This window comes from Lepisosteus oculatus, chromosome 29 (genome assembly GCF_040954835.1).
Source record: "Lepisosteus oculatus isolate fLepOcu1 chromosome 29, fLepOcu1.hap2, whole genome shotgun sequence".
NCBI lineage: Eukaryota > Metazoa > Chordata > Actinopteri > Semionotiformes > Lepisosteidae > Lepisosteus > Lepisosteus oculatus.
Window position 1 is genome coordinate 8411415 of NC_090724.1, and position 27345 is coordinate 8438759.

The window sequence follows — 27345 nt, forward strand, 5'->3', positions numbered from 1 at the left end:
GTAAGAAATAATAATTAGTACGCCAAGAGTCATTTATAAGAGGTTCACCGCTGATCAGGATCAAACAAAGACATGAAAATATCGCCTTTTAACTATTAACGTAGATTAATAATTATATTTACAACTCAGGGGAAGTTTCCACTTCTTATCAAGAAGAAGAGTTACTGTTGAACTGCTGGAAGTCACACGGGAAATGTCCCGACACTCCGAAAGCAACAGAAGGAAAGAAAGAGAACAAAACCAGACGACTCCCAACTCCGGGCTGTCCGTGTCCTCCTCATTCCGCCTCTTCCGAGTCGTATTTAAAATCCTGCAGGATCTCACTCAGTGCCTCTTTGTTCTTGATCAGCCTGGTCAGGGAGAGAACGACAGAGCGTCAGTGCGGTCAGCCCCCCCCCGAGTGCACATGTCCGCGCTGCACTGCATCTGCAAGCGTCTGCATCGGGCCCTGTACAAAAGCCCGGGGCCGGCTAACCCTCAATAACTGATGTGTTCTGTTTACTCTTATCACTTTTAACACAACGGGGTTGTGCAATTTATCTGCACACATCCAACAAAGGTTTTTTTTTTAACTTCCTGTACATGATACGTGTTGAATCTGGATCTTTTGCGACGTGTGGCACTTTCTAAAGGCCGTGCTGCTTGGCGTGACTGACACTCCAGCAAGCCAGCTGCTGGCTCTCATCAGTCAACGGGGACCACTAACCCTGACGCACACTGATCCAACCCGGCACCAGGAAGAAGTGCTGGAAATGTGCCGGGGCTGGGATGTCCCAGGACACCGCCAAACTGGTGATCCTCTGCACCCCACCCCAGATGCTCCTCACCCCTGGGCCGAGAAAATCTCGGGGTCCCAAGGGCCTGAATTGCTCATGCGCGCTCAATATCTCGGGACGGGGGTCCCCGGCGCCTCCGCTAGTGCTCACAGCAGTGCAGGCTTCCCAGGTCTCCAAGTCCAGCTGTGGCCTGGCTGGGCTTGCCTGGCCCATCTCTGGAGACGTCTGCACTTTAATAATCCCACTGGATCACAGCTCTTGAGGACCAAGATTGGACTTGAGCCTTATTATTGGTCCGAATTGGTCCAAAGTTTTCCAAGTCTGAAGCGACCCAGGACCCAAGATTTCCAGTAAAAGGTGCCTCCCAGGAGCCTGCTTTTCCAATCATAGCTTTTCGCTGCGGTTGTACTGTGCGCAGACCCTGGGTTCATTACTGTGTAGGGGCACATCACATGGCGCTGAACAGGGGTCACCACAGAGTCCATACTTATGCCTGAGCTCCTGTACTGTCTCCTGGCAGTTTTCGTCCTCAGGGTGGTCTTGGGCATTTTGTTTCGCCAGTTGAAGCTTAGCAGTCTGCAAAAGAGATATCCCCCCCCCAATCCCCCCAAAAAATTCAATAAAGCCAAATGCATCAGCAAACACGTGGAATCTCAAAACGTGAACAGTGTGCTTGTGTGGCACTCACGACTGTCTGTCTGCAGTGCAGCTGTTGCATTACAGCTCTTCCAAGTTTATTTAAGAACTTCAGCCTCCCAGAACTAGATACTTTGTGCTGATTAACCACAGACAGAAATATTCACTACGTGCAACCCCCTTCTAAATTTAGCTTTTCTTTGCCATTTTAAATTCAGCTCAGCTCCCCCTCAGTGTGATTCTAAACAATCAGTAAACCAATACATTTTCATGTATCTCGAGGGCATCTCTTTCATTCTGAAAATCTAGAGTTTACAAGCTCACTGATAAATTATTCATTTTCCCTAACAGGCATATGAAGTTACTAGGTTCAGATCAAACAAACTAGTGTAATCAAGGAAAAACAAAACATAACAGACAACAAAAAAATAAACTTAGGTGGCCTTTGTGAATGTTTCTGCTACCCACCTTTGTTTTTCTTTGCTTTGTGTGTACAACCCACTGTCTGGTTTTCATTGTGCAAAAATGCTCTACGGAATTTACTTCCAGTGCTGTTCTGTAGTAAACACCTGCCCCCTTGTGGCCGAAAGATGACACAGCAACAACACAAAAAAAAACAATCGACTGTAGGTGAGGTTTAAAAGAAACCAGGGGAACTGCCAATTTGGTACTGGAAGTAAAAAAAAAATAAGACTCAGATCAACCTTAAGTTTGTCTCCTTCTGTCATGCTTTCACCCATGTGGGTTACAAACCTGGACTGGGCATCACAGGTGATGGATACATACAGAAACCAGCCCTGATCAAAAACATCACTCCCCATTTTTCCCACCATACCTGCACATGTGTGGTATACACATATGATGCAAGTGCATGGCCCCACTAGAGCACGTGACCATGCTCAGGTGTTTGTGTCTGCTCCGATATGTGCTTTGTGTTCTGTTACAGTACGTGTGTACCTGGGCCACTCGTTTCCAAGCGGTAGGGCTGTGAAACGGCGCAACAAAATAAAAATAAAAAACAAACACAGGAGCTGGTCTGGCCTGGTTTACCACCAAAACCTCTGTCTCGCTCCCCTTTCCTAGCCTTTCACTTTATGAGGTTCACCCTTTTTTGGGGGGGGGGGGGGAAACCACTGAGCCCCAACACACAACGTAGATGTGATCAAGGAAACAAAATGAGAGGGATGCTGGGAAGCTGGTCATGAGCACCCCCAAAAATGAACACCTCAAACCCACCAGCTCCAGCTTCTGCTTCTCCTTGGCCTGCAGCTTCTCGATGTGCTCCGACAGGTCCGGCCGGTCGAATTCCTGGTGCAGCCGCTCCTTGATCCCCAGGATCTCCTGGGAAATCCCGCGGAAGGCCTGGGTGATCTCGTGCACCAGCTGCTTGTAGTGCTGGAAGTCATAGTGTGGCCCCGTCCTCAGGTACGCCTCGTGGCCCCTGGCACAGAGGGGAAACAAAGCACTGAGGCGAAAGCCGGAGAAGCATGACGAGAGAGCCGACATCACACGCAGCCGGCTGTCTAAAACAGACGCCATGCTGGGAAGTGACAGAAGGACCTGTATAATCAAGAGAACCCCCACCCACCCCCCCAAAAAAAAACTGCAAAACCATCACTAAAATCAACTCACTCCTCGAAGAGCCTGTAGGCTTCCACGCGCTCGGCCTGCAGGCCGTGAAACCGCTGCAGAAGGGCTCGACAGTCCGGGGGAGCCTGCAATCAGAGCAGAGGCACAGGAAACAGTCCTGAAACGCCGGTTTCGGAGGGCTCGCGCCGGGCTAAAGGAAAAGGGGCATGTCGTTCGAACACAAAAAGAAAAAGTACTGGATCCGTCCTCCTGAGCATACGTGTCGAAGTTAAACTTTCTAACCACTCCCACTGGCCTCCGCAAAGCGCAGGTCTACTTTTGCTTACGTACGGCCCTTCATTATCAGACAGCCTCATAGGCATCGAGGCAACTTTCTTCCCACAAGCTGTCAGATTACTAACCTGCCCCTACCACTGACTCACACCGATGTGTCCCCCCCACACTGCTTGTCTGACTTTTTAAAAGATAGATACTTTATTGATCCCGTGGGGGAAATTGCAGTGCAACGGCAGCTTAACACAGACAACACAGCTACAGTAACGAATGATACAATAATAATAATACAATACGTACAATACAATCAGTTCAGTGAGAAGTGCACTAAGAAGAGTTACTCACAGTCTGGAACACACAAAGAACAGAATAAACCAGAACAGCACACAAAAAAGTCGTATTGCACAATATGACTATAAATATAAATGTATTGCACAGGTCCCTGGTGTATATTGCACAAAAACGGTTCTAAACGGGAAAAGAAAAGAACAGATGTGCAGTATCAGTTTACTGTTCAGTCCAGAAACAGGTCACCGTCAATGTTGCCTGTGCCCAGACGCAAGGTGGATGCGTTGTACAGTCTGATGGCAGAAGGCAGGAATGACCTCCTATAGCGCTCCCTGTCGCACCGTGGATGAATCAGTCTATTGCTGAACGTGCTCTTCATTTCTACAAGCGTGTCCTAAAGATGTATGTTATCTACCTTGTTGTTGCTGCTGCTGTTCTGTGTTTATGTTTTTGGTGATCCCTTCAATGTCTGTGTATGGGAGCACACACACCAATAAGCACTTAATTGCACTTGTCCATATGACAATTAAACTGAACTGCACTTAGATTCTATCCTAGGAATATAGAGTACAAACTGGAAACAGACCGATAATGGGATGGCAGTGCACTGCAGAAAAAACACAAGCACAAACAGCTAACTTAGGGACAGCAGTTAACCCATCAGCATGTCATTGGACAGGGGACAGGAACCCAGTTCACTTATATATGAGCCGCAACGGATAGTACCTCCTCTACGGTCAACAAATCACAAGCAAGGAGCAGAATCTGGTTTCTGTCTTACAACAAGAGGAAGGAGGTTTGATATCGTACTAACTAGTGGCGTCGCCCTTTCCTGTTGTACTGGAAAAGTTCATGTTGGAAAGCATCTGTTAAAACGCTGTCTCCTTAACGTATAGGATAAAGAAAAAATGGATTACTACGTCAATACATGCAGAGAACTATATTACACCATGTTTCCGTTAAGAAGGATATTATTGTAAACTCACCATAGCAATTTAGCCGAGTGCAGCCTGGTGTCTATTACGCACTTTTTAATATCATCGAATTATTAAACAAGTGAACTACAAAACACATGACGGAGCAACGTAACAGAATTTCAGAACACTCTATCGACCCATTCGTTCCGAAACCGAAACCAGACCTCACACGGGAAACACTTTCATGGCAAGACGACATGAAAAATCCGAGGTAAAAAACTTCCGGTTAGTGTCCGCCATAAAATGGTATCCGATGCTCTCCCCAATCCGCTCTTGAAAGTTTATTTTTTGTAGATATTTTTCAGTAGTCGAATTTATATAACGTACTCTCTATTGGCATAGACGAAAACACCGTACTGTATTTTTTTCATTTCGGAAAAGTACATTTCCCACTTGTATCCAGATGCTGAAACTGGCTTGACTCAGGTTTAGCTGGAGCAAAGACCCGGAGTGGAGTTCAGTGAAACGGAATGGAGAGCCAAGGTACTGATCATCCCAAAGGTATTGTATATGTCCTGTTTTTCAGATTATAAAAATCGACAAAACCATTTGATTATTTCATGTAGTTTGCCGCCACGCAAATTAAGTTAAATGTATTTAATCGTTTGTAAATTGACTTCTAAAAAGAACAAAATATTTATTAAGGAGTGGGGAGTGATGCTTTTCGTACTGTATCTCCAACCCTGATCCCGAAGAGCCCTCAATTCAGTGGGTTAAATTACGTTATTTTACCGTTAAATAATCATTTTCGCAGTTCCTGAAAAATAATTGTTGTGCTCAGTGACATAGCTTGTGAAGATGAGTTGTGAAATTCGCCGCCACTCTTAAGTCATGGAAATGGCTAGCCCTTAAATGCCCACAGTGTTAAACTGACCAATAACTCGCAGTTGTTCCAAACCTATGGAAGAGGATTATGTGATTTGCAGGGTTTGGCGAAGGATGACCAGGAACACTGGATTCGGGCTCTATTGTCCTCGGAGTTAGAGTTTCCTATCGGACAGTTTAGGGTGACGGACTGGCGGTTTATTTAGAAAGCAATGGCGACCAGAAGAGTCTCTAGTTTCAACAACAAGCAGAAATCTGCGGCTGGAGACTCCACTAAGTGAGTTTGTTGTGTAACTTACATTGTTCAGGAGATTTCGAACGAATAAGTTTCTGTTTGCTAATTCTAGCAGCAAAGTTTTCCCGTTATGACAACCTAGCAATGTTGTGCAATTTTACAGGATGTAACGGACCCTCTATCTTTATTCTCAAAGTAGATCTCGAATCACCAGGGCGGTCAGGATCAATAACATGTCAAAATGAAAAACGATAATACTTTTTGTTTATAAATGCAGTACAAATGTAACACTTTAATAGGTTTAGTTAAGCTTTTACACGTTGCGTGTTTAAAAGTTTAATAGGCAAAACCCCCTTGTAATTATTGTTGTTTAGTTAGATGAGCTGTTCCTTCATGAAACAAAATCTGCCAGCCCTGCTAAAAGTGACAAAATCAGAGTGTTGATAAAACCTTCTGCGCGACAAATAAAAACGCAAGCCGTTTTTCCTCATTGTGATAAACGACAGAGAATTCCTCAGCCTCCTATGTGGGAGGTCGGATCGTGTCACGTGTCAAGTCGTCTGGTAATTGGGTTATGTTTTATCATTTCTAGGGATGGAAGTTACAACAGTAGCGGGAACAACAGCGGCACAGTCCCGAAGAAAGCTAAACGTAAGAAGTGGAACACGGAGCAGAATGCCCAGTTCTTCCCAATTCAAACTGCCGCCGTGGTTCGGGAGTCCTGCACAGCCGGGTGCCCATTCGCGGAGCGCTGGAGTGTTTAATACAATTCGCTGCTGTATGGATGTGTGTGGCAGGAGACGAGTCATCTCGGGGTTTGCTCCAGCTCGGTTTGTTTTGTGGGACAAGCAGGAGAAGGAATGAAAAATGCGCGCAATGCCGTCTTATTTTCAAGTCTAATAACCTGAATCATTCCCAAGGGTTGGGTCGACTGCAGCAGACAAACAAGCAGCAGACTTAGTGCTTCAGGTCTGGACCACGTTGGTGTGTTAGTTAGTCCTGGTTGTATCTTACCAAGGACTGTTAAATGGTCCCCAGATCTTCTCCATAGATCTGGCCAAGGCCTGGGGAGTTTTTTCCCCAAGGGGAAGCTGACGCTATAGGTCACTCTTCAATCAGCACGTTGTAAAGACTTGTAACGTGAGTTTTGTTCAGTGTGTTAAGTTAACTGGGTCAGTATCGTTGGAGATGCTCACTGTGGTCCTTGAGAGCTACGGTGTGTTGGCATGTTCATTTTCAACGACCTCTGAATAGCAAAAATCCAGCTCAGTCATTCAAATTACTGCAGGTTATGGCGGGGACTGGTGACTGAAAAACGCAGGCTTATGACATTATGTGAAGTGGAATGTTGTGCCTCTATCTTTTTTTTTTCTTTTCTGACATGCATTTCTCCCTGCGCAGCAGCTGGTAAAGTCGTCAAGTCTCGGTACATGCAGGCTGTTGAGAAGAAACCGCTGGCGAAGGTAGGGGGAAATTTACTTTGACCCGACTCGCCCACGTTTCCTGGCTGCGTGTGAATGGTTAGAAACAAGGGGAGGCCACTTGCCAGTAGTAGTTAATTGTTCTGAGGGTCTCACCCAGCTGAGTGTTGAAAGAAACCAGGATCTGGGCTTCAACAGTATTGCTGAGCAGCTTGTTCCACACTCCCACAACCCTTTGTATAAAGAAGCGCCTCCTGTTCTCTGTTACAAGTTCACTTCAGTGCAGTTCCCACCTGTGCCTTGTGCAGTCAGTGCCTACTGGTCCTGACTAGACCCCTGCAGTTGAGATTCAGAGTCCTGCAGGTTTTGTAGGTACAGTATGTCAATGAGCAGGCGATTAAGAATTTAAGTACCTGGGGATTTTACATCTTGATCATTTAAATAGTTTAATTAAGTAATTCAAGGGGAACTGCAGTCCCAGTTTCTCAGGCCGGTTATTAAATCTTGGTAACAAAATAAATTCATTGACTTGAGAGGGCGATTTGACCAATTTCAAATGAAGCACCAAGTCGTGAACTTGGTGAAAGTACTGTTAGTCGCCATGTTGTTGCAAAGCCCTGGTCTGGCCACGGGCGAGAGCACGAGTTCGCAAGAATCGTTGCCTCGTTGTGAATCGCAGGATGTAGCGCTGCTCATACCTGGAAATTCAGTCTATTTTGTGATGCAAATTGGAGCAATTTTACAAGTTGCTGTGTACGGTTTACTTTCATTGTGGTTTGAAACGCCCTCATCAGTGCTGATTCTTGTGAAAATGGCGACTCGGTTCCCCTTTAAGAAATATAATGGATTGGAAAGCAGAGGACACCCAGGCCCCTGTTGTTGCCCGTCCCTGGACTCGGCTGTTATTCCTTGTGGTGTTGGCAGCTTCTAGGCCAGGAGAGCCCGTGGAGGTTATGGTGACCGATGAAGAGTAGTGCTTGAAATGCCCCTCTGCCTGAACTCTGGAGTGTGAGTACGCCGCGCGTGCGAGTGATGGCACCTCTGCCTCCAGCCTGTTGGTCTTGCTTCCTTCACAGACCTCCGGGCCGGAGCAGCCCGGATGCGCGGCTCAGAGACCAGCAACGCCCACCAAGCCCGGGAACCCCTGCAGGTCCAGCCCCAGCTCCGCCCCCCGACGGTCCCTGGCCCCCCAGCCGCTTGTCACCCCTTCCTGTAAGAGCCCGACGCGGACGGGTGTCCCGCACTCCCGTTGAGTGCCACGCGTGGCCGAGCTCGGGTTGTTCCAAGGGGGGGGATGCCTCCAAGTCTCTGGTCCTAATTGTTCAGCTCACAAGTTGGTGAGAGCCATATCGTCCTGCAGCTCTCAACTGGTTACCCACTGGAGCCCAGCAGGGTTGAGCCTGGTCAGTACCTGGATGGGAGACCTCCTTGAAAGCTAAGGTTGCTGCTGGAAGAGGTGTTGGGGGGCCAGTAGGGGTCGCCCACCTTGCGGACTGCATGGGTCCTAATGCCTATGCCCGGTATAGTGGTGGGGACTCTCAATGGTGATTAAAGATCCCCTTGCATTTTCCGATAAGAGTAGGGAGTTATCCCGGTGTCCGGGCCAAATGTCCCCCCACGGCCTTTACCGTTGCCTCCAAACTGTCTCCATGTAGGACTGGCTTGCACTTGCCCTGTGACTGACTGGCGTCCTGTCCAGGGTGTACCCTGCCTTGCGCTCGTTGCTAGCCTGGTAGGCTCCAGCTTCCCGCGACACCATATGGTATAAAGCAGTCTGGCAAATGACATGACATGATGTGACACATGGCAAGTCGCTGAGCTCAACAGGATTCTCCCTGAGACCTCAGGGCATCAAGGAGAATGAAGGGCTTAAAGATGGGAGTTTCTTTCAGTCACCCTGTCTCTTTGTAGTTGTGACCCACCTTCCCCAAACCTGGTCAACTGGGTTTGAGACAAAAGTCATGTTAATGTATGAAAGGAGCCCCCACTAGCGTTGCTTAAAAACATTTGTTTTACAGACATGGGCCTTCTTTGCTTTGCTTCTAGTGGAATCAGTTGTGATCTTGAGAACCAACCTCAATGAAATGGTCAGACATTTCTCAAGCTCGGCTTTCGTGATACACCTTTCTTCTCGAAGCGCTGAGGGCGTTGCAGCACCTTGCGCTTAATCCCAAGTCAAACACCACCTGTCTTTAAATTGGTATGGCCTGTGTAGAATAAAGGCTTGAGAATATGTCTGTGTATTTTTCTTTATCTTGTCCAGCTATGATGTCCAGCATACTGGAGCCTTCGCATGCTGGAATAAGTAACCTGCAGTCCACTCTGCTTGACGGGCACTGCCTGCGGCCACAGTTTGATGTCTCCTGCATTACAGGTGAGTGGGACACCCCCGACTGAGTGATCTGGGGTTCGTCATTGGTTTGTGCCAATAAACTGATCAGAGGAGACAGCAGAGCTGTCAGATTCAGCTCTGGAGCATCTTACATCACTGGATTTGCTCCACCAGAAATGTGTTACGTAGTCTATTTACTCTAATCCAGTGCTTGTGTTTGTAAGACTTCTAAACAGGCTGCGGGGTGTTGTGGGAACGACAGTTACTACTGGAGGGTCAAAGGTCAGAGAGGTCCTTCAGCTCCCCAAGGGTGCGATGCGTATCGGGTCCTGCCCCAGAATTCCAAACCTCCAGTCTGCAGGATGGCCTTGATGTTAATTAAAATTAACATCCTTAAATATGATTCCTTAAAAGTCACTGTAGTTTAATGCCTTCATTCTTAATTAATTGAGTCTTCATTACCTGAGCTTGATTAAGAGCTTTCTAATTGGCAGCAACCCATCTTGGGTCTCTTTTTGTGCCGCAGAAAAGACCATGCAGCACAACCCGTCTGATCCAGAGGAAGAAAAGGAAATTTTGGAAAATAACACTTTCTTGCTGGCCTACCTCACTGCAAAGGTAAGCAGAGCAACAGGATGGGGGGGGACTTCGGTTTGTTGTTCATGTGTGGTTTTCCAAGGTTATGCGGCATGTCTGCTACAGCCCTCTAGGTCAGGGGTGGTCTCCCCAGGTCCTGGAGAGCCACCATCCTGCAGGTCTTGTAGGTCACCCTCGCATCATCAACTGGTAAAAACGTGGAACAGTTTCGTTTAGACCACTGAAGCAGGTGATGTTTTTTCTCTCGGGGCCATTCAGCTGTATATGGTCATTGGAACAAGCGCAGGCAGGTCTGGCAGGTCGTACTGCGTTAGTGGGGCTCTGGGGGAGATCCTGACCTCCTCTTCTCGGCCGCGATTTTAGATCGAGAGCAGCACGCGGCGGCTGAGGGAGGAGGCGGAGCAGTGCCTGCTGGGGGCGATGGAGGAGAAGGACAGGCTGCAGGAGGCGGTGGGCAGCAAGAAGCGGCGCCACCTCCTGCAGGAGAAGGAGCAGCAGCTTGGCGCCTTGTTGGACCTGCAGGTAGACTCGACGTTTCATTTTCTCGGACCTTCACCCGGTCACGCGCAACCTCTCCATGTTCCCTCGCTCATCTTGTGCCCCGACACCCTCTGCTCCTTAGAATTACATTTTGAAAACCCAATTTCGGAACGCGGGCAAAGTCCTCAGCCATCCTAGTGAAAAAACTGCTCTTTGTCCCGACACCGTTACGGTATTGCTGGTACAAACAAATACACAACACTGTTGGGATATAAGAATTATTTGGCCCCCGGGACCACAGTGTTTGTGCCTGCTCCATTGTGTGCAGGGTGTTTTCTCTGTGACAAAGCTGCGTGTGTGAATGTGGCAGCTGTTGGAAATGATCGACAGAAATGACCAGCAGTGGAAAGACACCTCTCTCCCCACGGGCCTCCCCTGTTGCAGGTGGCGGCCCTGATGCCCGCGGTCACAGCGGCGCAGGGATTTCAACAGGACTACGCGACGTTTGCCACGGCCCTGGACACGACGCGCCACGAGCTGCCTGTCAAGAACGTGCACATCGAGGGGGACAGGAGGGAGTTTCTGGGTGGGTTTCCGCTGTGCTCTGTTGGTCGGCTTGGGATCAGTTTACTGTGTTCTAAAAAATTTTAACCCTGCGGGTAAGATGTTTTTTTTTTCGGTTTCTTTGGTTCTTGGACGCCTCTAGTTTCGCAGAGATTACACGGAGGCGTGGCTAAGGCCTGTGGTGTCGTCTGTGCTGCATCATGTCTGGTGTTGGGCTGGTGTTGGGGCGGAGCGGTGGCTCTGTGGTTCAGGATCTGCGCCTGAGGCTGGAAGGTTGCCGGTTCAAATCCTGCAGCCGGCGAGGAATCCTACTCCGTTGGGCTCCTGAGCAAGGCCCTTAACCCCAACTGCTCCAGGGGTGCCGTACAATGGCAGACCCTGTGCTCTGACCCCCAGCTTCTCTCCCTGTCTGTCTCATGGAGAGCAAGCTGGGGTATGTGAAAAGGCAATTCCTAATGCAAGAAATTGTAAAGGGTTAATAAAGTGATGTTGTTGTGTAGGAAAAAAATACAAATTTGACTTTTCCCAGTGGAAAGTAACCAACTTTTGAAAACCCCTCTTCTGCTCCTGGTGCTACACTCTTTTTCTGCCATGTTTGCCTGGGGACTGCATATCAATAGGTGCCCCACTGTCGTCTTTTGGTTAACACACGAGAGGGAGGCTGCTCTCCTGCAGGTAGTTAATAATTGTTCCAAGGATTTTAGAAACCAGCTCCCTGGGAAGGAAGCCAACGTATTAGCTTCAACCACTTGGCTGGGTAGCTTGTTCCACACTCCCACCAGCCTTTGGGTACAGTCCCTCCTGTTGTCACTTTTCAGTGTGTAAGCCCTAGCTTAACTCTGGGGGTGTTTCTCCTTCGGCCCTGCAGGTAAAGTGGAGGCGTGCCTGAGGGAATCGCAGTCCCTGCTGCAGGTCTGTTGCACGCAGGACGCCCTGGGAGCCGATGGCCGAGCTGCTGAGCTGCTGTCCGAGGTGAAGACGACTGTCCAGGAGGTGGACAAGGAGCTGGCGAGGTGAGTGCTTGAGTTGTAGAGCGCCCAGCAGGAGCAGTGCCCGTCGGCGCCCTCGGGGTTCGTACCTCAAACTCGTTGGCAGCCTCAGCTCCTCTCCTGTGCGATTGATCTTTTTTTTTTAAGGTGACGTTTGAAGGCGGCGAAACGCCAGCCGGTGGGTAGGCCGGTGTGGTTCGACTTGCCGATTGCTCTTTCGGTGTGCAGATGCAGAACTGGGACGCCCTCTTTAACATGCCTGCTGCTTGCTCTCTTCAAGGGGTTTTGGGGAGGTGCTGGAGCTGTCCTCCACCGTCAGCCGGCTGACCGTCCAGACGCAGCATCGCCAGGAAGAGGAAGAGGTTGGCCTGGCCGGGGCAGAGGAACTATATTTTCTCAAGAAGTGAGGCCTGACTGGGGCTGTTTTTTTCCCCCACGGAATCCCTTTCTAATTGACAACCCAGACATCCTACAAACTGCCTTAAAAGATTTAACTGCGTATTTGCTTAATGGGAAACAGTTCAGTTCTTATTGGGAACTATTATCAATATTATTGGGAAGGATCTGGGAATGCCTTGGCAGCGTGTCTTTCCCAGTGCTCCTCCAGTCACGATCTGCAGACTGCAGACGAGAGGCTGTGCCGATTTCAGTGTTTATGTGGAATGTCTGGCTGCTTCAACACGGAGGTCAAAGGCCTCATGGATTTGATTGGTTGAAAACGCGGTCAGTCATGACATCCCTTGCTTCTATTGGTCATGGCACCTAACCATACAGGCATGAGGGATCTAGGAGACACGCCCCCTGCACTCAGTGCCTGCTGTCTCTCAAAGAAACGGGGCCCCAGTGTTCGATCATCCGATTGAGCAGCAACTCCTCTTTCACAGTGCGAGATGGGCAAGGCGGGCGATGGGCTTCCATGCCTGCCAGTGGCAGGAGTGGGTGTGTGACCCAGCATCCCCACAAAGAGAGAGACGCACCGGTCGTCTAGTCTGTATTATTGCTCCCGCTGGGACAGCAGTTCGTTGTGTCCCTCGGTTCACCCCGCTGTCCCAGATCCACGGACTGGGAGTCCCCTGGGAGGAGTTCCACACGGGCCTCTGTTCCTCCTGGGCTGCAGAGGGACTGGAGGGGCAAGAAAAGTCGAGACAGTAAATGCGGTTTTGACAGATCTTATCACGTGCGCCAGGCTTTGTTACAGCCCATTCACCACCTTCTCTCAAATACGGGGACCCTCGTTTCTGCAGTAACCTTCTCTTAAACTCTGTCTGTGGGTCAACATCATATCTAGGGACTTGCAGTTTTTGTAGCCTTACAGAAATCAAACACAATCTATATCTACTTTTCTGCAATGTGTCAAGTGTACAAGGATGTAATAGTAACTTATTGCTATTTATGATTCAAGTAAACTTTTGTATTTTCACTGTTGGCCCTTTTAAACTGTACCTTTTGTAAATAATGTAAAATAGTCTTCCCTGTCATAGCATGTATGCTATAAGAAACCTTTTTTTTTTCTAAACTGCACTTAAATATGTCAGGCTTCCAGGAGGAAAAATGTTGCAATTAAATAAAACGTTTCTAACGCCACCAAAAGTTTATTTTAATGTGGTTCTGCGTTTGTTTGAGAACTTTGAATTCGACTGGGACAGCTATCTTAAGTGTGACAATAAAGTATGAAATTAGAAGCGTTGGGAATAAGTCATGGAAAGACCGCATTCTTAACAACACACTCCAGTTTCAATTTTAAAAGTAAGGCCGCCTACGGGTAGTAGCTAATGATCCTGCGGAACCTATTGGCTGAAAGGTCCATCAATCACCGAGTGGCTGGCTGTGCTGCTGGATAAACCTCACAGGCCATCCGGACATGTGATTGGTTACTTCACTGTGTTTCGCTGGGGGTGTGGTCTGTGACGTAGTCATCAGTGGTTGGCTGCTCAACGATGTTTTAGGAGGCCACTCGTTCATGATTGGACCACTCGCACTATGACGCAAACGTCGTGTCTCGCCTCTCCAGAGATGAGCAAGAATCGGAGCGGTCCAGCGTGAGTGTCCTGTTCCTTATTTACTATTTGAAAAGAAGGTTGCAGAGAATTTCTCCGTTTATTACATTCACGGGGTTTAATTGCACACGCCAGACACAGCCCACACTGAATCTGAACGTAGCCGATTCAGCTCGCGTGTAACGGAGTAGCCCATTCAGTTAAAAGTTGAACGGGGAATTCAGTACTGCCTCTTAACGATTAAACGACACTTTCCCCCTTAACCAGTACAATGGTGTTTTATTGCAGCCTTTACAAAACAGCCGTGGGAATAGTTCACGTAAAAACGTTTCTTGATTTAAAAGCGCCAACCTTTTGCGTAAGTCAGAGATGTGTTGCTGTTTCTGTTGCAAACTATACGTGATTTAGCGGCAGTGGTGTGGCATTCGTGATCTCACCGGGTAAAAACTGTCCCCCTGCATTGCAGGAGGTGTACAAGTTCGTCAGGAGGCCCTGTTATCTGGTGATTCTCTGGTACGATCTGTCGACACATGATGATCATGAAAAGCTGTTATAAAGTTTCTGGCTTCTTAACGTCTTGCAGAAGGAATGGCGGTCGGAGAGGCCTTAACTGACCTGCAACCGTTTCGCCTAGAGAAAACAAACTAAATTGTGTTTCCATTTCTAGTTTTTCTTAACTATTCTTACCTCCATCCTGGAGCTATGTCCTGAGTGGATCAGGGTTATGAGTGGATCATGGTTATAGAGGTCAATGTGTCTGCAGTCCAGCTGGGCTCTCATTTATCTTAATCAGCTCGTTATTGACATCCTGTGGACACACTGACCCCTCCAGGGCCAGGACTGGACACCCAGCAGACACACTAACCCCTCCAGGGCCAGGACTGGACACCCTGCAGACACACTGACCCCCAGGACCAGGACTGGACACCCTGCGGACACCCTGACCCCTCCAGGACGAGGACTGGACACCCTGCGGACACACTGACCCCTCCAGGACCAGGACTGGACACACTGACCCCTCCAGGACCAGGACTGGACAGCCTGCGGACACACTGACCCCTCCAGGACCAGGACTGGACACACTGACCCCTCCAGGACCAGGACTGGACAGCCTGCGGACACACTGACCCCTCCAGGACCAGGACTGGACACACTGACCCCTCCAGGACCAGGACTGGACACACTGACCCCTCCAGGACCAGGGGGATCCCGGGGAAGCGTCTCTCCCCAGCAGTGAGCGCTTGTGCCCTCTGCTCCCTGAGAGCTGGCGTCTCGGCTGTGGAGGCAAGAGCGCTGCTTCCTGCTCACGCCTGCGGTATGTCTCCCTGTGGCAGGCGGGGGGCGCAGGGGGAGCCCCCGCGGGGGACCTGCCTGGCCATGTGCCCGGCCCAGGAGCGGCGCCAGCGCGAGGCGCAGAGGCGGCTCCACCGCTTCGAGGTCCTGGCGGGCACCGAGCGGGACCGGCCGCCCAGGGCCGACCCGGAGCGCGCCGTGAAGGAGTACTCCCGCCCGGCGGCCGGCAAAGAGACCACCCGCCCCAGTGACCTCCGACCCCCGGACGTTCTGTACAGGACCACCTGCTACCTGATTGACCAGATCGCGTCCTCAGACACCCTGGGGCCCTGGACAGAGGCAGGTGTCTTCCCTTCTAAGGTTACAGGTTGAAAACAAGAGCGGATACAAATGAGAGGAGCCGTTCGGCCCCTTGAGCCCGTTTCGTAGTTGGTTGTCAACAGATAGAGGATCTAACCCAGCCATTTTTTTTCAGCAACGTGGGTAGGTAACTTGTTCCACACTCCCACAACTCTTAGTGTAAAGAAGTGCCTCCTGTCCTGGGTTTTAAATGCACTGCCACACAGTTTCCACTGGCGCCCTTAAACGCCATGCGCAGCCCTGCATTACCCTACCCTGCGGGACAGGCAGGAGAGCAGGTACGTCCCAGTAGACACTGGACAGTCGATCCAGTGTATGTCTTCAGGATGAATGAATGAAGCAAGGCCTGAGTGAAACATGAACCAGAAATGGAGACGAGGAGGGTGTGCGTTTAAAACCGACCACCCTTCTTTACACAAAGGGTGGTAGGAGTAGGCAATGGGATGCCCTGCCATTCTCCTGAAGCTCGTACCTGGATGACTTGAAACCAGCCTGATCTAACCCGCCTCCCGCCCGCCTCATGCTGTCAGGTGTACGACTTTGTGTTCGACCGGCTGCGCAGCGTGAGGCAGGACATGATCGTCCAGCGCGTCGGAGGCGAGACCTGCGTGGCCATCCTGGAGCGCACCGTCCGCTTCCTGCTGTACGCCTCCCACCGGCTGAGCCAGGAGCCCCTACGCCTCTACGACCCCCAGATCAACCACACCCACCTGCAGGAGAGCCTGAGCTGGCTGCTGGGCTGCTACCGGGAGGAGACCGGTCCCCACGGCAACGAGGAGGAGTTCCAGGCCCTCTGCTTGCTCTACAACCTGGGTAGGTACCCGCTGGCGATGGGGTCCCGGGACCGAGACCGTGCGTGAATGGGGGTAGCAGCCTCTCCTTAAGGGGGAACTGCAGAGCTGTTTTTATATTTCGGGGGGTTGATAGGAATCAGCGTTGATGAGTGCATTTCAAACCACAATGAACGGATGTAAAATGTAGACAGAAACTTGTAAAACCTCCAATTTACACCACAAAATCGACAGAATTTCCAGGTAGGCGCAGCACCATGTTCTGCGATTCAGAACGAGGCAGGGTGACGTATTCAGGCCCTATTACACTGTAAACCAGCAGGCTTGTGAACACATCTCTTGTGATCTAATAGAAATATTGCTCTCAACTTCGAGACTGTTTTGCTGACAAATACAGCTCACTTGTTAACTCTGCAGGCAGATCGCATTGGAACATTTCTGCAGTGAAATGTCTGCAGCACAAGCTGTACTCATTTGCTTGTTCATCACAGTACATGAGTCGTTCCAGGGACTAGTGAGCAGGAAGGGCCGCCTCACGTCACAGTTCACGACAGCTCCGGCTCTCGCCCATTGCGAGACAAGGGGTTCTGTGACAACGTGGCGACTTACAGTACTTTCACAAAGTTCAGGATTTTTGCTTAAATTGGAATCTGTTAAATTCTTCTGTACCGTCAATGAATTTATTTTGTTCCTGAAATTTAATAGCCAGTCTGGGAACTTGGGCCTGCAGTTCTCCTTTAAGACTGAGTCCTGGACTGTCTGCCCTGGGTTAGAGTGCCTGGTGGGTCTGTCAAACTAGACTGTAGTCCAAGCCGTTCTGCAGCCCTCTGGTTCAGTCTGCTGCACCACGGCCCCCAGTCACTTCTGTGGCCCAGGAACTGATTCCACACAGTCACTCTGAAGGCTCAGCTGGAGTGGAAGTCTGCTGTCAGCAGGGTCAAAGGGCAAAGGTCAGGCTCAGCTGGTCTGAGAAATTGGGCCTGCAGTTCCCCTGTAACACTGTGAACACTGACGTCTGAGGGCTCTAACTGAACCAGTCGCTTGCTTAATTAACTCAAGATCACCCAAGGCTCTAATCAATGACCATGATAGAGCTACCTGTCCAACCCATGGGCTTTAGAGTCTCCTGGAGCAGGGTTTGCATGTGCCTCGTTTATTTAAAAGAATCCTTTTTAAATATTCGCTTTGTCAGTAGAGTTTGTACAGAGGCCGTGAGCCCCTGAATCCTGGCCTGACTCAAGCTGCTCAGAAGCAAGAGTCCCAGCAGGATCCTGGCGTCAGTAATACTGGGTTTGTGGTCTTCCAGAGTCCTAACTGAACACCCTATCGCTTCCTGGCGTTCATTGCACTGACCGGCTGAACGCCGTGAACATTTTAGACTTGGAACAGAACAGACACTGCAGTGAGACCACTAGACACTGGACGGTCAACCCAGTGGACTTGAATGACTGAATGAAGCGATGCCCGAGCGGAACATGAACCAGAAATGGAGACAGACGAGGAGGCTGTTCATTTCACACTGACGACACGTCTTTACACAAAGGGTGGTAGGAGTGGGCGACGACGATGGCCAGCCATTCTGTTGAGGCCGAGCTAGAAACAGATCAGATCAGAAGAGGCCGAGCGATGAGCCAGACGAGCCCCCCCCCCAGCACTGACCTGTCCTCGTTCCTTCTCGAACCCAGGCTCCCCGGAGGCCCTGCAGCACGCCCTGCTGCTCCCCCCGCCGCTGCGGCGCTCCCGGCCGGTGAGCCTGGCGCTGGAGGTGAACCGCGCCTACCTGGAGCGCAACTACGTGCGCCTGTTCAGGCTGGCGCGCCGCCTCGGCTTCCTGCAGGGCTGCGCCCTGTGGCGCCACCTGGGGCCCTGCCGGCGCGGCCTGCTGCTGCTCTACAGCCACGGGCACAGCAGCCGGCAGGGCCGCTACCCGCTGGGGAGGCTGGCGCAGCTCGTGGGGCTGGAGCGCGGCGCCGCGGAGCAGCTCTGCCGCCAGGCCGGCGTGGAGGTTAAGGGGGACTGCGCCGTCTTCAGCAGGGCCTCGTTCCGGGACCCGGGGCCCGGGGCCGACGGGGGCTGCCCCGACCTGCTGGGCGAGGGGCCGGCGGGCCGGAGCGTGGCCAGCATCGTCCACGGGACCGCCGGCCCGGACCCCTGACTCTCCAGGCGTTTGCGGAGCGGGCTGATCCGCTCCAGGTTTTCCCAGCCGCGGGGGACCAGGGGACACGAGCTGCGAAGAGCTCTGGAAACAGGGAGCTCCTGAGCTGCTTGGTTGTTTCCCTGCTGTTGACAAGGGTTTTCCTTTGCTTTCCTGCCTCTGGAGGTCCAGAGAAAAACCCGGAGTGGCACAGGCAGCAACGCAAGGGGAATCCGTCTCCCAGTCCGGTCCTACAAACACCATCAACAAGTCCTTGGGACAGCAGGGCTGTGTTCACTGGGGGCCGGGGTTCCTGTGGACTCTGCACAAGAGAAAGAGCCCGTCCCTTCTGCGGGAGAGCACGGAAGCACGTGTGGTCTCCGGTCGAGGGGCTGTTCCGATGGATATTTGACTCGGGACCGGTTCTGATCGTTCAATACCTTTGCCTTCTCTCGCCACCTCGACCGCACGCCTGTAACTGCAGGTCCGGCTCCGATGGAGGTGGTGCTGGGAATCGTCTTATTTTGACTGTTTACGTCTGGACTCAAGCGACGGACCGCGCCGGGTGGGTTTTATTACAAGTCTCAATGATGTTTTTACTTCTGTGACCGCGAGAGGACGCTGTGGCTCCACGCTGCCAGACCGCTCATCGTGGCTTGAATAAAGATTTATTTTACCAGTTCGTTGCCGTATTAAAATATCTACAGCTTTGGAAAGCTGGGGAGTATAGATCCGCTGGGCAGGTCACGGGTACGAGAACGGAGCGCAAGCAGACCGCTCTGTTGAACGCAGTGTGAGCAATAGACGAGACTGGGGCTGCTCGTTTGGAAAGAGTTATTCGAGATTTGACCCAGTTCACTAGAATGTAGGAAACTTTATTCGCCTGGCGCTTCCAAACGGGGTGGGGTGGTGGGGGGACTCATCGCTCCTGCACGGGGGCCGGGGGTCGCCCTGGGCGCTGAGCGCGTTTCACACCCGGGAGGGACGGAGACACGCCGCCGCCGCCGCCAGTGTCCGAGAGCGGGATCTGCGACCCCGGCGCGCCCGAAGACAGGAGTCAACACTCGGGCCGGTGGGGAAGACCGCCTCGGCTCTCTTTCCTGCCCGCGATCGCCGTCCCCCCCAGCCCAGGTGGAGAGCTGGGGGGCGCCGTTTCGGGAGTCGGGCGGCTGGATAGGAAACGACAGGCGTTTGCGGAGCTTCTGCTAACGGAGGGGGAATCGGGCAAAAACAAAAGATCACGGAACTTCAAAGAGTCGACTGGAGAGAGAGGGAGAGGGAGGGAGAGAGGTGGTGGAGGGGAGGGGGGTTGAGCGAGAGAGGGAAAAACGCAGCAACGTCCCCTCTCACATGAATGAATAATGAGAGAAATGAGTATTTTTCAGCACCGGTTCGGGAGGGTGGATGCCGGTGGGATGACACGCTGAAATATGCGGGCTCGGATGTGAAGCCAAGCGTTCGGGGGCGACGCCTGACGCGAGAGGACTTGTGCAGGTCGGCAGAAGTTAAGCTGACAAAAAAAAAAATTGAGCTGCACAGAACGGAGTTTTTTTTTCCCCCCCAAAGTGTGTTTTAAAAAAAAAAAGTTGAAGTCTCTTCGCCGTACAGCGGTGAGAGAGAGAGAAAGAGAGGGAGGGAGGGAGAGAGAGAGAGGTGAGCGCCCGTTCCCCTGGCTCCTCTTCCAATGGCCCACGCTTTTGAACAAATCGGAGAAAGATTTTAATACTTCTTCCGCCCGTGTCCGCTTGCATGTGAGCTCCCGGGAGCCCCTGTGATACAACTGCGGTCCTTCCCAGGCCACCTCGACACCCGTCAGTAAGTTTTCGCGACCGGCCCGGCCCCCGGCCGAGCAGAGCGGCGGAGATGCGGAGAGCTGGCGGCGGCCAGGCGCTCCTCCGCTGGGGAGCTTTGATCCTGCTTTTCCGGGGACTCTTCGCCCAGGACAGACAGTGAGTACTTCTCTCCCCCTCTCTCTCTCCCTCCTTTTATCTCTGTGGTGTCGCCATTGCAACAATTAAGGGGCAGTTAGCGGGGGGTATTTTGTTTTTCGGGCGCACTTGCTGGTAACGTGCAGGAAGGCTGTAATGTGCGTAGCTACGGTTCAATCAAGTTCATCGGAACCGGAGCGGGGACGCATTCCGGTCACTTTCCTTTCTGGGGGGTGTTCCGATAACTCGGGAAGGGGGAACCCCGTTCTTTCAGAGCAGCTGAAAACATTTTGCTTTCCAGCCGGGAACACACTGTACTTCCATACATACATACCTAGCCTAGCTTTCCGAGCTATCCAAGGAAATGTGAAGTGTAACAAATTACTTTTAAGACCCGAAACATTTGAAAAAAAAAATCTCTCCTGCGCTGACAGACAGGGGGTTGTTGAAAATATGTGGAGACTTTGGCTTCAGGTCAGAGCCGAGGCGCAGCAGTAGTTTCTCCCCGGCGGCTGACCTAGGCGAGCTGCCGGGGGGACCCCAGTCGCGCCTCGCGTGTTCCGTGGGCAGACAGCTCCTCTCCCGGGAGGTTGTCGTTTCCGCCGGAGGGGCACAGCGCAGCCCCGCACCGGACAGCTGGGGAAGGGGGCTCTCCGCTCCCCGAAGCCGGCGGGCAGCAGCCGGCCCCCGGAGCAGACGCGGGAGAAACGGGTCGGGTGTCCGTGTGGGCTGGGAGCGGGGAGACCCCCGTATATCTCGGGAGAGACCCGCGCTGTCCCGTAACGGCGGTGGCCGGTTCCCCTGGGTTAGTGGACCAGCCAGAACCGAGCCGGTTTTCCGTGAGGGGGCCCCACCATTTGAGGTGGTCACCTCGCGGCTGTTATCGACCCCTTGGAAGAATTAATCTGGTTTTCGCTTTCGGGAGTTTGAATCTGAAGCAACAGTTAGCGGTTACTTAACAAGGAAGAGCTCGCCTTAAATTCGGCCACGACGAATGTCGTTCGTGTTTTACATTCTCTGCTAAAGAATAATGATGCACTTAGTATAATAATACGAAGAACACTGAAGTGCCGTAATACAGTGATTTTAAATCGCAGAATCATTAACATGAACAGCAGGGAAGGCAGTCAGTTTGAAACGCTGATTTTTTCCTTGGAAACTAGATGTTAAATTCAGGTCTGTTATTGTGTTTCTGAGTGGGCTCTGCCCCCTCGCTCGGCGGAAAGGCTACCGCTGTCAGGATCCGGTGTTTTCTGAGGCGGGCTGGGTTTTACTGCCCGGCTTTCGGCGGCTTGTCGAAGCCGCGGGTCAGCAGTCCGGTTTCAGCCCGGACAGTCCTGGACCGTCTTGGGGGCTCTAAGCCCTGATGGACCTGGAGAGTCCTTCTGAAGTGTATACTATTAGGACGCCAGTACGTGATACGATGCACTAGTTCGAAATAATGTCATTATTCATATTAATATTATTAAGAGTCCCCGCAGTGCTGAGCCTAGTATTATTTTTTGTTGTGTTGTGTTTGTGGTCGGTTTCTGCTTAACAGTTGTCATGACATTTAGATAACCATCCCGGTCATCATCAGCAGACTTTGTGACGAGGTGTCTGGGAAACGTTTCCTTTTTGAAGTAAATACGCCCCCCCCCCCTCGGGTCTCCTGCGTCCCGGGCCGGGGAAGCGGTGCTCAGGGAGGGGGGGCTGTGTTGTTGTGGGGTGTCTGTCATGCTCGGTGTTGGAAGACTGCCCTGCGCTGTGTTTGATTGATCGGGTCTCCGGGATGCCGCGCTGTGCTGTGATCGACTGATCTGGCCTATGAAATTCCCGTGCTTCCACCACCTGTCTGCAGCATGCCAGAACTTCATCCCGAGCCGCTGGCTGCTGTTTCCTGCATTAATTGCGAAGGAATATCGGTTGGTCTGCCAAGAGCTTTCCAGATTAGTGAACCATAGAAAATGCTGCCGTTAGTACAGCGGGGATAAAGAGGCTGTGTTTACCTTTGTTATATTCTCTTAGCTGCCCACCACATTCCCAGATTTTCTCCGAATTGTCAGGGAATTAAATGGCATTTGGGCTACAGTAATCCCACCCGGGTGACCTGGCGCCCCGGGCACGGTGTCCCAGCGGACAGTGAAATGACAGAATGAAAAAAAAAAACCCACTCATGTGACCCGCCCCTTCCATTTGAAATGTCTCCCAAGTTCCGGCACAAGCAGCAGCCCCACAGGAGCTCTCTCCGAGCGGCCTGTGCAGATCGGAGGCGCGGCGAAGCTGTTGATCTTCAGATATAGTGCTTCCCAAAAGAACCAATAAGCGCCTCGTACCCGACACCCCCACCTGAATGTCCGATGCAAAACACCCGCTTGTCTTTCATGATGGAGTACCTCCGTGCTGGGGAGCACTGGAGCTGCCTGCTGATCTCCCAGCCACGTGCTCTCTCGGAGTGGCACTGGTGCCTCTGGAGTGAAATTGCGTTACAAGATATACGATACAATTTTGCAAAGACAAAGACCTGTATTGTGGTGTTATTTCACACTTCTGATTCCCCTCCTCCTAAGTGCTGCGTGTGCGTGCAAATTGTGTTTAATTGCCCGAAGCAGTGCTAAATAGAGGGGCAGCTCTGTGTTTTTTAAATCTAATTATTGTTTCTTGCACAGCAGATCGGAGCTCTTATCAACAAGTGCTCAGCGGGATCAGTCAGGATTGAACTCACTGAGAGTTAGGAGAAGGAGAGGAGTAGGAATGTTTCTGTCTCCTAGGGATTTGGGTATCTAATGGCTGACTCCGTTACACAAAGCACCCCCACCCTGATTGCCATCCAAGCACCTTGACCTAACTTGACCTTTTCAGAATGTTTATTTAGAGAAGGGAGGCCTGACCTTTGCCCTTTGACCCTGCTGACAGCAGGCTTCCACTCCAGCTGAGCCTTCAGAGTGACTGTGTGGAATCTCAGTTCCTGGGCCACAGAAGTGACTGGGGGGCCGTGGTGCAGCAGACTGAACCAGAGTCACAGCTTGGACTACAGTCTAGTTTGACAGACCCACCAGGCAGACAGTCCAGGACTCAGTCTTAAAGGAGAACTGCAGGCCCAAGTTCCCAGACTGGCTATTAAATTTCAGGAACAAAAGAAATACATCAGGGCCGGATTGTGGTGCTCGTAGGCCCCGGGCACTTTCACTCTGAGTTGTGCCAGGAGAGGGGTCAACGCCAGTTGAATTTTGTTGATTGACAAGATGCACTTTAAACTGTGCTAATGCTAAACCCCGTGACTGATGGGGCGAGTCGAGAGACCATCACTTCCACACTTCTAGTTTCTAGAACAGCCGCTAGAGAGCGTGTGATTGTTGATGTGGAGAACCGAGAGTCGATCGCCAGCGTGTTGTTTCAGCTCGTTTTTCATTAGTCACTAGTGTTTCCCTCCTTCGTAGGCCCTAAATTTCATAGGCCCTAGGCACTGTACCTGCAGGGCCCAATGGGAAATCCGGCACTGAAATGCATTGGCAGTATAGAAAAATGGAAAAAATTCAGATTTAAGCACAAAATCGCCAACTTTGTGAAAGTACTGTAAATCGCTATGTTGTCGCAAACCCCTGTCTGGCCACGGGCGAGAGAGAGAGCTCCCACGAATTGCGACGATGAAGCGGCCCTTCCTGCTCACTAGTCCTTGTAATAACTGCAGTAGTGGCATGTACGTGCAAATAAGTACAGGTTGTGCAGCAGACATTTCACCCCAGAAATGTCCCAACGTGATCTGCCTGCAGAGGTAACAAGCAGTACTTGTCGGAAAAACGGTCTCCAAGTCAAGAGCAATATTTCTATTGGATCACAAGAGATGCATTCACGAGCCTGCTGGTTTACAGTGTAATAGGGCCACAACATGTCACCCTGCCTCGTTCTGAATCGCAGAACATGGCGCTGCGCCTACCTGGAAATTTAATCTATTTTGTGATGGAAATTTGAGGTTTTGGAAGTTACTGTGTACATTTTACTTACATTATGGTTTGAAATGGGCTCATCAATGTTGATTCTTTTTAACCCAGAAATATAAAAATAGCTCTTCAGTTCCCCTCTAATAAAAGCAAAGGGCAGTGTAGGCCTGTCTGTCATCTTTAGAGACAGGCTCAAGACAACAGTTTATATGTCAGGCAGGAAGAATACATCTTTTAAGTCTCATTTTAATAATAATAATAATTAATAATAATTAATTAATCATCATCATCTTAAAAAACTTTATTTTATATAGTGCCTTTAAAGGTGTCTTCTCAAAGTGCTTTACAGAATGAAAACAAAAAATAAATACACAAGATATGCACAACGTGAGGAGACAGTAGATGGAGGTACTGAGTACAGCAGGAGCAGAGGGGTAAAGAACAGAACCAGTTGAGTAAAGGCTCTTCTAAAGAAGATGGTTTTGAGTATGAATTTGAAGGAGTTTAGAGAAAGTGACTCTCTGATATCCTTGAGGATAGAGTTCCAGAGCACTGGGGTGCAGCAGGAGAAGGCCCTGTCACCCCTAGAGTGTAGACGGGCTTGGGGGACAGTTAGGAGAGCAGAATTAGAAGAGCGAAGGTTGCGAGGTGGGGAGTAGGGCGATAATAGTTCAGACAGGTACTGAGGTGCCAAGCAATGCAGAGCCTTATAGGTGAGCATGAGGATTTTGAAGTTGACAAGAAACTTAACCGGAAGCCAGTGCAAGGACTCCAGGATAGGAGTAATGTGTTCACTTGCACTAGACCTGGTCAGGATTCTGGCTGCCAAATTCTGGACATACTGGGAGTTTGTTCAATGTGGATTTAGAAACCCCAGTGAGTAGAGCATTACAGTAGTTGATTCAGGACAACACAAATGTGTTGATCAGCTTTTCAGCCACAGTTAGTAATAACATAGGACGTAGTCTAGCGATATTTCTGAGGTGAAAGAAAGATGTTTTGACAATATGCTGCATATGTGGGTCGAATGTCAAGCCTGAATCAAATATCACCCCCAAGTTTTTCAATTTAGACTGAAGCTCAAGTACAGACCTATCTACAGACAGGGTTACAGGACTGGCTTTACAAAGTTGATGGAGGGTGCCAATAAGCATGACTTCAGTCTTGTCACAGTTTAGATGAATGGACATTTCGCATCATCCATGTTTTTATGTAGGAGATGCAATTAGATAGAATATAGACAGCCACATCAGTGTCAGGTTTGGTATGGATGTAGATTGGAGTATCGTCAGCGTAGAAATGAGAGTTGAGACCATGTGATCTTAAAAGCTGACCAAGTGGAAACATGTAGATGCTGAAAAGTAAGGGGCCCAGTATTGAGCCCTGCGGAACACCAGACTTAACGAGTCCAATTTCAGACCTAAATCCGGCAAGAGAGACAAAGTGACAGCGATAAGTGAAAACCCTGCAGGCACTGGCCTTATTCCACCATACTTGGTCTCGGTATCCAATAGTTTGGAGGAGTAGAGAGGACCAGTCTTTTTCTCCTCCAGCCTCCTTGACAGCGTGTTGTTCCGGTGAACAGTGATGACGTGAGGCTCTCCTTCTGCAGAGAGGCTCCTCCCTCTGGCCAGGCTCACCGGTGCCGCCTTTCCCCCTCTCTCTGTCTCCCCCCAGGGGCTACCTGATCGCGGCGCCCTCGGTGTTCCGCGCAGATGTGGAGGAGTCTGTGAGCGTGACCATCTTCAACCCCGTGAAGGAGACCAGGGTGCAGGTTCAGCTGTGGGTGAAAGGGGAGGTGGTGGCCAGCAGCCATGGGACAGTGCTGGGTGAGTCTGGCCACGCGGCTCGGCTCCGGCTGTGTTGCGGCAGGCTGGTTCAGTGGGTTGGCACTTGGGTGGGAAAACCGCATCGTTAGCCAGTGGGGACCAGAGCTCCCTCAGGGTGGCACGGTGTTGGCAGACGAGGCGGGCACGAGGCGAGTAGGCTTTTTCTTGGACTCGGGTGCGGCAATGATCGCGATGACCTGCCAGGCGTCTCAGGGCTTGCCGATGATGTCAATGTGTCTCACATTGTCAACTGCTGCACGCCAGACCCCGTGCCACGGGGGGCGGGGCAAAAGGGGGCGTCGCCCCTTCAACTGAACTGCCCCGCCCCCTCAGTTTTGGACAGAACAATTTTGGAATGCTTACTTAACTTGTGCCCTAAAAAATAGTACTTTGTCATTGGTCAGATAACTACACTAACCCCGAATTCACAGTTACTACTACATCGGACAGTTTGATGTGCAGGAGGGCTATCCGTCCAGGAACGGCACCTATTCCATAGTGTCTACGTTACTGGGACATTATTATTCAACATTATTACGATCTTGTTTGATCAGGTGGACATGATCCCTTGCCAGTAGTTTATCCTTATACTTACAATCGTTATAAAACTAGGACTGTAGTTATAGAAGTTTGTGCTTTCTGTTGTTTTTACAACTATTTTTCTTAACGATTCAGAACCTCATTACCATCAAACTAATTGTAATTGCTCCAGGCAATAATAGCCGCAAGGGGGCTGATGAATGTGAAAGTGTACTTCATCGCTAAATGCCAGATTGCCCGTCATTATCTTCTATCATGAAGCACTCATCAGTGGCATGGTTGTGAGATTTCACCTGGGTAGTTGCAATGGCTCCATTTCAACTGAAATATCACCACCCCCCCCCCTCAGAATTTCAGATGCCCCCTTACAGATTCTTCCCCTGGTGCCCGCCCACCCTGCGGCACGCTGTCCTGTTGGCGACTCTCGGCGTGCCACTTGAGAAACGGCCCTCGTTCTGCTCCGGTAGACAGCTGGACAGTTGCAGACCGGGAGGGAGTAACATCGCCAGTAGCGAGCCGATTCCAATTTTCCAAATTGCTGTGCTCCTCGTGAGAATTCTTGTGTGTTTG

General features: G+C 50.8%; 4 protein-coding genes across 6 annotated transcripts in view; 3 read left to right on the forward strand and 1 right to left on the reverse strand.

Moving 5' to 3' along the window:
* Nucleotides 1-14: 14 nt before the first annotated feature.
* rex1bd (required for excision 1-B domain containing) lies at nt 15-4756 on the reverse strand. The gene is made up of 5 exons (XM_015365463.2): nt 4550-4756; nt 3045-3127; nt 2649-2853; nt 1264-1352; nt 15-350 (listed from the first exon to the last, which is right to left on the reverse strand). The coding sequence occupies exons 1-5, from the start codon at nt 4550-4552 to the stop codon at nt 278-280; spliced, it is 453 nt and encodes a 150-aa protein (XP_015220949.1). The 5' UTR covers nt 4553-4756; the 3' UTR covers nt 15-277.
* Nucleotides 4757-5416: 660 nt separating this feature from the next.
* On the forward strand, nt 5417-13576 carry haus8 (HAUS augmin like complex subunit 8). 2 transcript variants are annotated; one of them, XM_015365460.2, is made up of 10 exons: nt 5417-5642; nt 6193-6251; nt 7002-7063; nt 8098-8233; nt 9285-9395; nt 9880-9971; nt 10314-10472; nt 10875-11016; nt 11863-12007; nt 12264-13576. In XM_015365460.2, the coding sequence occupies exons 1-10, from the start codon at nt 5578-5580 to the stop codon at nt 12388-12390; spliced, it is 1098 nt and encodes a 365-aa protein (XP_015220946.2). In that variant the 5' UTR covers nt 5417-5577; the 3' UTR covers nt 12391-13576. The 2 variants fall into 2 exon arrangements, with proteins under 2 accessions (XP_015220946.2, XP_015220947.2); XM_015365461.2 differs by having other exon boundaries at nt 7005-7063.
* A 345-nt stretch (nt 13577-13921) lies between these two features.
* On the forward strand, nt 13922-19240 carry sac3d1 (SAC3 domain containing 1). Its single transcript, XM_069185946.1, has 4 exons — nt 13922-14022; nt 15315-15612; nt 16164-16446; nt 18110-19240. The coding sequence occupies exons 1-4, from the start codon at nt 13964-13966 to the stop codon at nt 18577-18579; spliced, it is 1110 nt and encodes a 369-aa protein (XP_069042047.1). The 5' UTR covers nt 13922-13963; the 3' UTR covers nt 18580-19240.
* An 86-nt stretch (nt 19241-19326) lies between these two features.
* The window catches only part of cpamd8 (C3 and PZP like alpha-2-macroglobulin domain containing 8), a 56319-nt gene continuing 48300 nt past the window's right edge, over nt 19327-27345 (forward strand). The window contains exons 1-2 of one of the 2 annotated variants that reach the window (XM_069185934.1): nt 19327-20507; nt 26084-26235. In XM_069185934.1, the coding sequence (XP_069042035.1) occupies nt 20422-20507; nt 26084-26235 (238 nt within the window). In that variant the 5' untranslated portion in view covers nt 19327-20421. Of the gene's footprint in view, nt 20508-22149; nt 22391-26083; nt 26236-27345 lie in introns of those variants that run through there. The other variant, XM_069185933.1, reaches the window with a different exon arrangement.